At 41.4% G+C, this 12,752-nt stretch overlaps 1 protein-coding gene across 2 annotated transcripts in view; it reads left to right on the plus strand.

Moving 5' to 3' along the window:
- Positions 1 to 5,337, plus strand: part of LOC147460003 (SEC12-like protein 2) — an 89,084-nt gene extending 83,747 nt beyond the window's left edge. For both annotated transcript variants that reach the window (XM_086511159.1, XM_086511160.1), the window contains exon 10: positions 4,881 to 5,337. In XM_086511159.1, coding sequence (XP_086367285.1) covers positions 4,881 to 5,017 — 137 coding nt within the window. In that variant the 3' untranslated portion in view covers positions 5,018 to 5,337. The remainder of the gene's footprint in view (positions 1 to 4,880) is intronic.
- Positions 5,338 to 12,752: the final 7,415 nt, after the last annotated feature.

The raw sequence follows: 12,752 nt of genomic DNA on the forward strand, positions 1-12,752 counted from the left end.
AGGGAATATCCATAGTCGGGAGGAAATTCCGAACTGTGTTAGAATTGTGCACAAGGAAAAGAAAGCACTTGAATGAAGATGGGTTCAGAGGAAACTTTGAGGAAAAACAGATGCTTTCTGAGAAAGCGGGATTGCTTTTCGGGAAAGCAATGCTTTCCCGCGAGGAAGTCTATGTCTGCATTGCAACTGTGCATGTGATTGCATCCAGGGACACCTGGGAAGTGCTGTGAAAGCATTGTTTTTATCTTATAAGGTTTTATTGAGTTTTTGGGCAGGTTCAGGCTATTTTTAAAATACGCCGGCCGCCCACTTAATAAGTGGGCAGCCATATGATAAATAAGGCAACAGATCAGCCAGCGTTTTCTCTCTTTTTCTGGCAGAACAAAAAAAAAAAAGAAACAGAAAAAAAAAACGGCCGCGATCTCTACGCGAGCAGCTATTCGTGCCCGTGGCTAGGAGCTATAAAAGCATCACATGCCCTCACTCAGAGGGGAAGACCAATCTTTGTAAGGAGGAGATGCTGCTGCAGATTTTAGCCGTAAAGAAGACGTTGCCGGTGATGCCCATGGCTGCCCCAAGTGTACCAGATGTCGCCAAGACCCAGTGCGCGAGTTCCCTCGCAAAGTAGTGCCTACGGAGCGTGTTTCCATCGCGAGAAGTTGCTGTTTTTCTCTGTTTTCAGCCCATAAACGTCGTAGACGGGGCTGATTTACGAGAAGGAACCCGAGAACTCACCTCTTTTGTGTGTAGGATTGGAAGAGAGGATTTTCTATGGAGAGATCTCTTCCGAGGAATTGCTTTTCGAGAATCGAGTTGCGTTTCGAGCGTCGAGACTTTGAAGGTAACGATTTTCATGTTCTGATCTTTGAGTATTTGATTGCAGGTGTACTTCCTCTTCGTGAGGGAGTAGGAGCAGAGGAAGGCATGAGCCTCTGCAAGAGAAAAGCGCTCTGAGAAACTAGAGCCAGATCAGCCCAAGGGTTTCGTACCCGAGTTTGGGAAGTAGATCCACGGATCGGAGAGAGGTAGTCTCTCAAGTTGTGATCCGGAAGTTGGGATTCCCAAGTAAGGACTTCGTGTCCGGGAAAGCAAAGTTGTTCTGCGGGAAGAGGACTCTGGAAAGAGAGTTGGAAAAGAGTTGCAGGGATGCCATGCCCTGAGTCTGGAAGGTGAGATCCAGAGGCGAGAACCTTGATTCTCGAGGAATGGAATAAGGAACGGAAGTTTCTTGGAATAGGGTTTTGCCCTAGGAATCGGAAGCTGAGGATTCCAGGAACCATCAAGTCTTATTCTAGAACGAACGTGGTAATACGTTTGGTTCAAGTGCTTGTATAGACTTCTCCTCAGTAATAAAGATACTATTACGGGGGGGGACCAGCCCATCTTCTGGTCCCCAGTACTGTGTCGATCTTCTCACTCTCTATCTCTCTCTCTATTTATTTCTCTCTATATCCTCTGGCTTCAGTAATAAGTGATAAATCCTATTTATCCGAATGTATTTTATATTGTTATGAGCTCCCGTTTGTGACAGTTGCAGGCTCTTGCTTCCCAAGGGCCCAGCAACTATCTCATTCGTGATGGAATGTTATTTTTTCGTCAGCGTTTATGTGTTGCCCTCTCTCAGGCCAACCATATTGCATGATGCACATGATTCTCTCACGGGTGGGCACAGGGGAATGAACACCACATTGGAAAAAATTGAACGATCTTTTTATTGGCCTAAAATGTGGAAAGACGTGTTTTGTTATGTCACACAATGCACTATATGTCAAAAAGTAAAAGCTCCTCGGGGTAAGCAGCAAGGCCTCTTGCTTCCGTTGCCTATTCCCGATGGACCTTTTTAGGATATTTCTATGGATTTTGTGACTAACCTACCACCAAGTTTGCATTCAAGGAACACTCAAATGTTTAACAATTGTTGATCGTTTCAACAAATTTTGCATGTTGATTCCTTGTAAAGCCACAGTTACTGCACAAGATGTAGCACGATTGTTCATTAAGCATTGGTACCCTCTCTGTGGTTTGCCAAAGTCGATTGTTTCAGATAGGGATGTTAAGTTTACGTCCAAATTTTGGCGCGCACTCTTTGAAAATTTTGGCACAAAGTTGAATTTTTCATTGGCATTTCATCCACAGTCAGATGGTCAAACAGAAATTTACAATCAATTGGCTTTTGATGTGTTAAAATCTTATGTTCATGATCAGCAGTCTCAGTGGGAGCTCTATCTCCCATCGGTTCAGGCTATTCTAAATGACTCTTTTTCTTCTGCTATTGGTCGAACTCCGTATGAGGCAGCTTTTGGCCGTCCGTTCCAATCACTTTTGACTAGATCGATCAGTCAAATGCTTGATGCCAATGCTGAGAGTCAGTCATTGGATGAGTTTTCTGAGAGTGTGAAGCTTCGGCTAAACAAGGCTCAAGAATCTTATTCTTGGTAGGCTAACAAGCATCGTCAGGAGGTCTTGATCAAGGAAGGAGATTGGGTATATCTAAGAATCATAATCATGAAACAACGCCTAAAGCAAGTTGGCAAGAAATGTCCTAAGGTGTCTTTTCGTATGTATGGTCCATTTCAAGTCATCAAAACGATCAATGAGGTTTCAATGAAATTGCAATTGCCTAACTCATGGTCAATGCACAACGTTTTCCATGTTTCTTAGTTAAAAGTGTTTCAGGGAACATCTCTAAAGGACATTTAGGAAGAAGAAGAACTGGAGATCATCGATGAAGCTGAAGTCATGGAGTCGGAGCAAGTCTTGTTGCATCGGTTTCGCCATGGTTCGAAGAAGCAAGTGCGACAATATTTTTTGAAGTTGAAGGATCGAGGAACCCATGAAGCGGTGTGGGTAGACGAAGAGTTCTTCAAGGATTATCGAGAGTTCTTGGCAGACTACAAGGAAGCCATGCAACTCGGTACCAGTACCTCACTTTAAAAAGGAGGGGATGTCACGTGACACATTCAACCCTATGTGTCCGTGGACAAGCTACACCATAACAGGGTTTCCGTCAAGTCCAGTCAAGTCTAGATTAGAAGTGATCTGGTACTTTCGTGAGTCTATTCGTAGACCGTGCATGCCCAGTCACTTGGTATAGATGCATATCCTCTGGTTGCACACAGCATGATCATCAGTATCTCCATCAGAATCCATTAGAATCAGTTAGGGGATTTTTCCAGTGCGTTTAGCCTATTTTTCCTATTTTTGACATTTTTCACTTATTAATTTAAGTGACTTCCCAACAAAAGTAGGTAGGGCAAATTGGGTAAGAAAATATATAAGCAAACCAAAGCTAGCACTCTTTGGCAGATGAGCAAGGAGCACAACAGGCCCCCCAGGCAGCAGGTACTCCCTCTCTCTCAGCAAGACCCTCTCCAAGCTCTCCTTGGCGAGCCCATTTCCATTCAGCCCAGCGTTTTTGGTTGGCGCTACCTTCTCTTGCAGTTGGCGTTTTCAACAAGCAACACATCGGCGGCAATCTCCATCCCTAGCGTTTTGCTATTGCCCTCATCCCGCAAGACCTAGCGTTTTGGATCGCCCTCACAGGACTGCAGTAAGGCATTGTTTTCAGCCAAAAGGAACTGCAGGGATCAGTGTTTCCAGCCCTCTGTCGCATCAGGTATTCAGCGTTTTCAGCCTTCAATTGCAGCAACAAAAACGCAGCCATAGACCTGCCCATTACTCAGCGTTTTTTTCAGCCATAAGACAGCAGACAAACCAGCGTTTTTCAGCCTCAAAAAACAGCAGCCAAATCTGCGTTTTCAGCACCCCAAAGTAGTCCCAGATTTTCAGCCATAGCCTCTTTGTGGACAGCAGATAGAAGAGCACCGATTTCAGCCCTAAAGTCATCATCGTTGTCACCGACATAGTCACGAGTTGCATTAGTCCATGCATCATCATTGTACACCTTTGTGCAATCAATAAGTAGACCACTCTCGCCGACGAGAGTGGGGCCTTCGGAGGAGGGTTTTACAACGTTTCTGGTGTCGTATCTCTCTTCTCTCTTTCTCTCAGTCTCATACACTTGCACGCACAATATCCATCCACTTTGTTCGTGATCATAGCACTCTCCATAAAGAACGGAAGGCTCTCTCTTCCATAAGAACTAGAAGGAACCTTGAGCAAATATGGATCACTCATCTTGAGAAAATACAACATCCATTCCGCTGCACCTTACACATGTCTAGAAAGGTGAACTTGTATGTATATTCAATGTATAATTATACGAAGATACATATAAAATGAAACCTGTGTTTCACTTTTTTTGAGCTCTGAAACGAAACGTTTTAGAAACCTCGAAACCCCGAAACGCATGAAACCCTGAAACGTTTCATGTCACATTGCCCACGATCAAATTTAAAGTACAAGTTTTACATGGAGACTCTTCCTGGACGAGGGAGGCTGTCTATGATATCTTACTAGAGCAGACAATGGTTGAAGCCAATTACTTTATGGATATCAGGCAGTTTCCCTTGGCTTTTGTGAGCTGCTGTAGGAAGTTCTTACTGTGGATGCTTTATATCAGTCAAATAAACAACACTAGACTTGGTGGTTTGCGCTACATCGCCCGAGGTGGTTAGATTTGTGTTGGCTTGATCACTATCTAGATAGCTACACGTCATTACCTGGTTAAAGTATCTTTATTCCTAGATGTTTCCCAGTAGCTTGTTATGGGATTTTTCCCCATGATCTCATTGTACATCCGTCAGGGTTTTTCCTATTTTTCTTGTATATGGACCGATGGCCGATTTTTAAGTAATGCAAAGGGCTTGAGCGCGCGCGCGCGCACACACACACACAGAGAGAGAGAGAGAGAGAGAGAGAGAGAGAGAGAGAGAGAGAGAGAGAGAGAGAGAGAGAGAGAGAGAGATCTTCTTTGACAGCTGTCCGAGTTCCCATGCTCCTGTTTATCCTCTGTGTGATTATACTGGTTCTTTATATGGCTAAAGGCGCCCTCTGGGATGGGCAGCGGGAAACTTTGCGAACTATGATTTCTCAGTCTAATGCAACTGAGCCATGATGAAGTCTTCTGTACATAAATGCTGGATCTGATCTGACACATACATTTAAATGTTAAGATTTTGCCACCGCTGATTTGGCAACAGCCAATAGTTTTGAATGTATTACCTGTTGAAAAAGCTTATTTTGTAGAGATTATCCAAGAAAATAAACCCATCTCCATTGTTTTGAAGATTGGACTACTCATCACTCTGTTAGAAAGTTTAGCCCAATTTGTGTTGATTGACTGCGGGGAGTACGTCGAACTTCCTATGCGCACATCTTTTGTCAGCAAGATACAATGACTCGTTATTCAAACTGATCACATATCTATTGACCTTGTGCGAGAGTATGGACGTTGGTGGCGACTTCACTGGCTTTCTTGCTATGTCCACTATGTTTCTCACGTGTTCTTATTTCTCTGTCTCATTTTTATACACCTCGATTGAGCCATATTTTCCATGCATATATAGTAATTGTAGGAGCACCAATGGCATCTAGACCGTTCAGTTGCAAGTCCTTTTGATGTTGCAAATGAAATACAAGTTCTCTCTCTCTCTCTCTCTCTCTCTCTCTCTCTCTCTCTTTGATGTATACCATACTACACTCCCAGTATACTACAGGATGGAGCTAGCCAGAGTGCATCTCTCTCTCTCTTTGATGTATACCATACTACACTCCCCGTATACTACAAGATGGATCTCTCTCTCTCTCTCTCTCTTTGATGTATACCATACTACACTCCCTGTATACTACAGGATCTCTCTCTCTCTCTCTCTCTCTCTCTCTCTCTCTCTCTCTGATGTATACCATACTACACTCCCCGTATACTACCGGATGGAGCTAGCCAGAGTGCATATCATACTTGTATACCCTTTGCATATAGTCGTGCATTGTAAGCCCCTAGGAGTAGAGCTCCATCCACCATCATGGTCACCACTCGTTGTACACCCCGGATCAGTAGTTCATCAATTAGCTTTAGCTAGTATTTATTTTCGGTTCAGCTTTGAAGATATATTACATGTGTACAGCAATTTGTCTAACAGGCTGAGTTCAACATTTGGAAGACGATAAAGTACATCCACTCCCCACACCCCCCCCCCCCCCCCCCCCCCCCCCCCCCCCCACACACACACACACACACACACACACAAAAAAAACCCCACCCCCACCCCCACCCAAAAAAAAAACCGAGTTTGGAGAGAGAGAGAGAGAGAGAGAGAGAGAGAGAGAGAGAATTGTAACTATCTCAAAGGACATTAGAAAACAAGTTTGGAATATTCTAATTTCCTACTTTTTTCCCCTTTTCATGATAAAGTACATATGTAGAAAATCCTTACAAAGTTATGCATAAAAGCTTTGAAGGGCCTGATGCACTAGTGATTCAAAATGTAGAACAATATATGATATAAATGCAAGTTTGACCTCAAAATTTCGTTTTGAGTTGGATAGTGCCCTTCCCTACAATGTGAAAAGTGAAAGCCCTAGAAAGGAACATTAGAAAGAGAAATTAGAATCATTGCAGTTTACGAGGGAAAATCAGAGCTTTTGCTTTCTTTCAAGCATTCTTATAACTTACATCGTTTCACCGCAGTATAATCTGCATGTATTTATCAGAATATAGGAGGCTTTAAAGTAGTTTTGAATAGGATTTTTTGACAAGTTTCACCTATTTTACCTGTTATTAGTTTGTATGTATCAAAATTTCATAGTAAACTTCGCTAAATTACATATGATGGAAGAATTCTTGCTTGCTCTAAGATACACGACGTAGTGAATGCCATACATGTTGCTAAAATTGTGTGTCAAGGAGATTCAAGAACTGTTGCTTGTATCGAAAGAAATAATATAGTGAATAGCTTGGTTTATACATGCTCAATCCTCCCAAGTTAATGCTTTCATGATGGGTGCATTTTTCCTCTTGAGATAGTCAACTCTGAGATCAATTGCATTTTTTAATGGAGCAAGAGTTTTCTTTTTATAGAGATCAAGCCCAAATGTCGGATGTGAACTTGTGGTTGGCAAATTTTCTTTGCTTTTTTGGAGAAATAGCCTCATACTTTTCTTGTGTTTATTAAAGTATGCGGAGGAGAATAACCATTTGAAGTGGAAATAGTGGATTCTATCTCTATTGCATGTTGCTATGCAACTATTAGGCAATGCTTTCACCTTGCACACCCTAACAAACTATAATTATTTCTCTCTTGTAGGAGTCCTTTTCCTCACCTCCATAGATGAGATTCAAAATAATAGGGATGTGTAGTTGTTTGTTTTCTATGGAAGCTTTGCTTTCTCTATGGACACATGGGCCACTTTAAGGTTGATGTCAACATCTTAGCAAATAGTAAGGCATGGTAAGGATGTAGTGACTCAAATACTGATTGACGCAGATTTTGCACATGTGCATATATCTGTAGTTTGGTCTTTCTCAAATACATGCTTAAGAACTTGATTACACCAAGCATCTTGAGAGACCACACCAAGAAGCTCCATACTCTCATCTAAGAATTTATGGTCATTTTCAAGTCATCTTACGCAAGCCATGGCTAAAACCTCTTACTGTTTTATGATGCATCTTCAAGAGATTATCATTGTAAGATGTATGTAACGTCTTACACAAAAATTGCTCCGCTAGGATTGTGTAAATGACCTTGAAGGACTAAAACACTTGTGCTTGAGGCTTCTTATCTTGCTCAATAGATCCATGAGGGAGCCTTCTATTTATAAAATTCTATCATTGAGCTGACAAAACAATAATTGCATGTTATTTTACATGGCACTTGGTGTTGTATCAAGTGCAACAGCTAATTTGAATATTGATTGCGCTTCATCATTCCCTCTTGCATTGGTTGATCACACGATGGGCATTTTCACTAATGTGTGATAATGGAAGTAGTGATATAGCTTTTAGTGTACTCTACCTCATGCCGTTGACATCACATGATCTAAAGGATTCAATTTTAATCATAAAAACGTTGAGATAAAAAGTCATAATTTCATCACTTCAAACAAATTTAGGAGGATGTCACATTCACAAGGATGCTGTTGGAAAAGAAGTCTACTTTTGGAAGACTGTAAATGAGGACCATGTCTGTATTAGGGACATAATGAGTATGTCGATGTAGCAAGAAAGAACACAATATGGATTACTATCATTAGGAAGTGATTGATGTGAAGGTGTTGGCAACATGGCCTTGTAGCTTGCAAAACTTTGTTACGTAATGCGTTATTGCTATGCAAGGCCAACCATGCATTAAATTTGCCTATGGAAGTGTGGCGGCATGTATACATAGATTTCAAGGGGTTTGGCTAGTGTGGTCTTATATGATTGTATCGTAAGTTGCATTGCACATTATATGGGGCACATATAATACGCTTTAAATGGACACATTATACAACACCATCAATTAAACGGACGTAAAATACGATGCCACATTAGCAAAATCACCGTATTGTTTAATTTCTAATAGTTTGATTAAAATATATTTTGATCGAAAAGCATTTTTTAATATTAACATGAACCGCAAGCCTTTCTCCACAAGTTGCCTTGAGTTCAGCCTAAAGATGAACTCAAAAATCCAAAACCTTTTTTTGAAAATTAAAAGTAAAAAATTGAGTTTAAATTTTGATATTTAGATACATTGGTTAATATGGTTTTTGTAGAGTAAACTGTTAGAGTGAATTTAGTGAATGCTTACCATATGTTAAAAATTTCACATTTAGAAGTAATTTAATTTAGTAGTTACTTCTTTTTGCAGAGCCATGCTCACACTTAAAAGTAACTTAGGTAAAGCTAGTTAGTGATTGCTTGCAAGTGTAGAGCAATGCTCACATTGGAGGTGATTTTCTTAAGCAAAATAGTGATTACTTGCCTTGTGTAGAGTTTGACTCACATTTGGAAGTGATTTAAGTAGAGTAACTAAAAATTATCTCACATGTGGAGATTGACTCACACCTGAAGGTCATGTAAGTAGATTAAAGAGATCGCCTGTTATGTGCAGAGTTTACTCACACTTGTAAGTTATATAGATGTAAAGTAGGCGATTCTTTTGTTGCAATTAGGGTTGCAGAGAAATGCACACAGCTTGGAGAAGACGAAGGAAGCTCAAGGCACACAACTGAGAGTGTATTACTTAGTGTGCAATGGAAAGATAGATAGCCCTAGAGTGATGGACGTATATACAATGCAGGGGGGAAAAAACCTCCTAAAGAGGGAAAAATTGCCCCGACGGTCCTAGTGTGTTCACAAACATCACTACCACATGTATATGGTAACAAATCCCCCTGGAGTGATGCGGTGAACGAGAGCTGGCACATGAGTAAAGGAAAGTGCCATGCCTTGAGGACATGATCAGTCCACAAAGGGGAGTAACCCCAAAGCTTTGCGGAAAGCTTCAAGCTTCTCACGAGACAATGCCTTTGTGGAAATATCTGCAAGGTTGTCCTGTGTTGGCACATAAGCCAAGCTGATCTCTCCTGCTGAGAGCCTCTCCCTAACATAGTGGTAATGCACCTCAATGTGCTTTGTGCGAGGATGAAAAATTGGGTTCCTCGCAAGTGCCAATGCGCTCTGACTGTCAGCGTAGATAGTGTTGGCAGTGTCCTGTCCAACACCCAAATCAGCCATAAGGCGTCTGAGCCATACACACTCAACCGTAGCCGTGAAGACTGCCCTGTACTCTGCCTCATAAGTTGAAGTGGCCACAGTAGGTTGCTTCTTGCTCAACCATGATATACATGAACTGTCAAGCATGAAACAAAAACCACTTGTGGACACTCGCATGTCAAAACAACTAGCCCAATCTAAGTCGGAAAAAGCATGTAACTCTGGCAGCAATGACCCCCCCTTGGGATAAAACAAGCCAAGATGTAAAGTGCCACTAAGGTAGCGGAAAATCCTCCTGACAGCCTGCCAATGCTTAGACCCTGGGCTATGCATAAATTTACTGACCTGTGAGACTGCAAACTGCATATCCTGCCTTGTGTTACATACATAAATGAGGCATCCAACAAAAGTTTGATAAATAATGACATCAGTAGGATCACCAGCGTCATGAAAACTCAATTTCAAACCTGTTTCCATGGGAGTAGCAATAGGTTTGCAATCCTCAAGTTTAAACTTACATAACAATGTCTCTATGTAACTTTTTTGACAGAAGGTAATACCACCATCACACTGCTTAAATTGTATACCCAAGTATGATGCAACAGTCCCAAACATTCATCTTGAAAGTAGCATTCAAATCAGCCTTAAATTCAAAAATATGTCTCTCATTTGGTCCAGTGATCAGCAAATCATCTACATAAAGAACCACAATGAGAAGTACATCACCCTCACGCTTCACATACAATGTGCTTTCTGTTGGACTGTTACGAAAGCCTCGTTTGACCAAATGAGTGTCAGCTTTCTCATATCAAGCACGAGGAGATTCCTTCAACCCATACAAAGCCTTCTTACTTGTGCACACTTTGTCGTCTTGTCCTTTCATGCCAAAACTGCGAGGCTACATTACATAAACTTCCTCAAATAGGTCACCATTCAAGAAAGCACTAACAATGTATGATTGATGTACATCCCAACCAAAATGAGCTGCCAATGCACATAGAGAACGAACAGTAGTCATACGACAAGTGGGAGAAAAAGTTTCTTCATAGTCTATGCCTTTTTGCTGCGCATAGCATTTTGCAACAAGTCGAGCCTTATGGCGATCAACCTCACCATCCGGCTTGCGTTTCAACTTGTAAACCCACTTTGTATCAATGTCCTTTTTGCCAGGAGGCAAATCACATAAAGTCCATGTGTCATTTTCTATAAGTGCATCACATTCTGATTGCATGGCAGCCATCCAATTTTTTGAATTCTGTGCTTCATCAAAAGAGAGAGGTTCCTCAATGTCATGTAAGCTAGACACAACCAAAGCATAAAAATCTGATGCATAAGATGCATGGCGCCTGAACGAGTACGACTAGACAAAGGTGCATCCAATTTACTGTCACGCAATGTATGTACCAACCATTTTGGCATACCTCTAGCCTGTTCATTTTCAGCCCTTTCCTCATCAAGTACATCATGTACATCTCCATCAGTAATAGGTTGATTTGTAACATTTTCGAAAACCCACATAGGCTGTACATTTTGCCTCATTGGAGTTTACATTCAAACTTCCACCATTGAAAAGAGACAACAAAGTGTCATAAATGTCCTGTGAGCTTACATTATTGTCTCTAGTACACGACAGCAAGGGCTGAACAGAATCTTCCACAAACACTACATCCTGTGAAACCGGAATACGCTTTGTTTTCAAATGATACAACCTGTAACCTTTGCTTTTAGCACTATAACAAAAAAAAAAACATTTGACAGCCTTATCGTTGAATTTTTTGCGCTATGTTTGTGGCACCAAAGCATATGCCAAACAGCCAAAAACACGCATGTGCTCAGTAGAAGGGTTTCTATCATGCCATGCTTCATATGGAGTAATAGACTGCAAAGCTTTTGTAGGACACCTGTTTAGTACATAAGTGGCACACATGATGGCCTTAAGCCAAAAAGAATGTGGCAAAGCTCGAATTTTGACCATACATGTGCCATTTCCGTAAGTGACCTATTTTTCCTCTCAGCAACACCATTTTGTTGAGGTGTATAAGGCACCGTATATTGGTGTTTTATCCCACGACTAGCCAGAAATGCATTGAATTCATGAGACATATACTCCCCCGCTCGATCGGAATGGAGGGTGCCCATAGTACATTTCGAGATATTTTCAGCCATAACCAAAAATTGTTGAAGCACATAAAAACTCCGAACTTCGCTTTAAGCGGAAATACCCATGGATGCCTGGAGTAATGATCATTGAAAGTCACGAAGTACACGGTATTGCCCAAGGACTGAGTTTGCATGGGCCCACAAACATCACTATGCACAAGCTGCAACCTGCATGTGGCCCTAACTGAACCATTCTTTGGAAACTTTGAATGCTGCATCTTACCCAAAGTACAACCTTCACAAACATGTTTTGACAGGTGCTTCAAGAGACGGCAAAGAAGCAACCATATCATATTTCTACTAATGCAGCAAACTGGTAAAATTCAGTTGCCCAAAACGTGCATGCCACAATTTTTCATCTGAAACAGCCCTTGAATCTGTAGCTGCATTTGCAAACTTTTGTCGACACTTGTCATACAAAGTGAGGTTATACAGCCCATGACACAAAAGGCCAGATGCAACAATTTCATCACCAAAACTGAGATCATGAATTGTACATCTGTCATCCACAAATTTGACTACAAGTCCAAGTCTAGCAAGTGCAAATACAGACAAATGATTCTTCTTGATCCGAGGTACATAAAGTGCATTAACAAGTGTGAAAGAACTACCATTTGCAGCAGTAAGAACAATCTTTCCAACTCCCTCAACTGGATAAGAGGCGTTGTTGGCACAAGTGACTGTATACCCATGAGGAACAGACTCGAGAGAGGTGAACAATTCACGATGTGAGGTAATGTGCTTTGTAGCACCAATATCGAAATACCACACATGTGAATCTGCACCAATTGACATGCATGCATCATGGACAACAGGATAGTAAGTGCACTCTGCACTAAAAGCCCATTCTCCATCAACATCAACATCACAGTCTCCTTTCATAGAAGACTCAACAATGGCTGCATTTGTAGTGGAACCAGCATTTGTAGTGGAACCACCCTCTTTCTTCTTAGACTCTTTGGCCTTCAACTTAGGACACTGCTTGATCAAG

Source organism: Adiantum capillus-veneris, chromosome 4 (genome assembly GCF_014529385.1).
Source record: "Adiantum capillus-veneris isolate H3 chromosome 4, ASM1452938v2, whole genome shotgun sequence".
In the NCBI taxonomy this organism is placed as follows: domain Eukaryota; kingdom Viridiplantae; phylum Streptophyta; class Polypodiopsida; order Polypodiales; family Pteridaceae; genus Adiantum; species Adiantum capillus-veneris.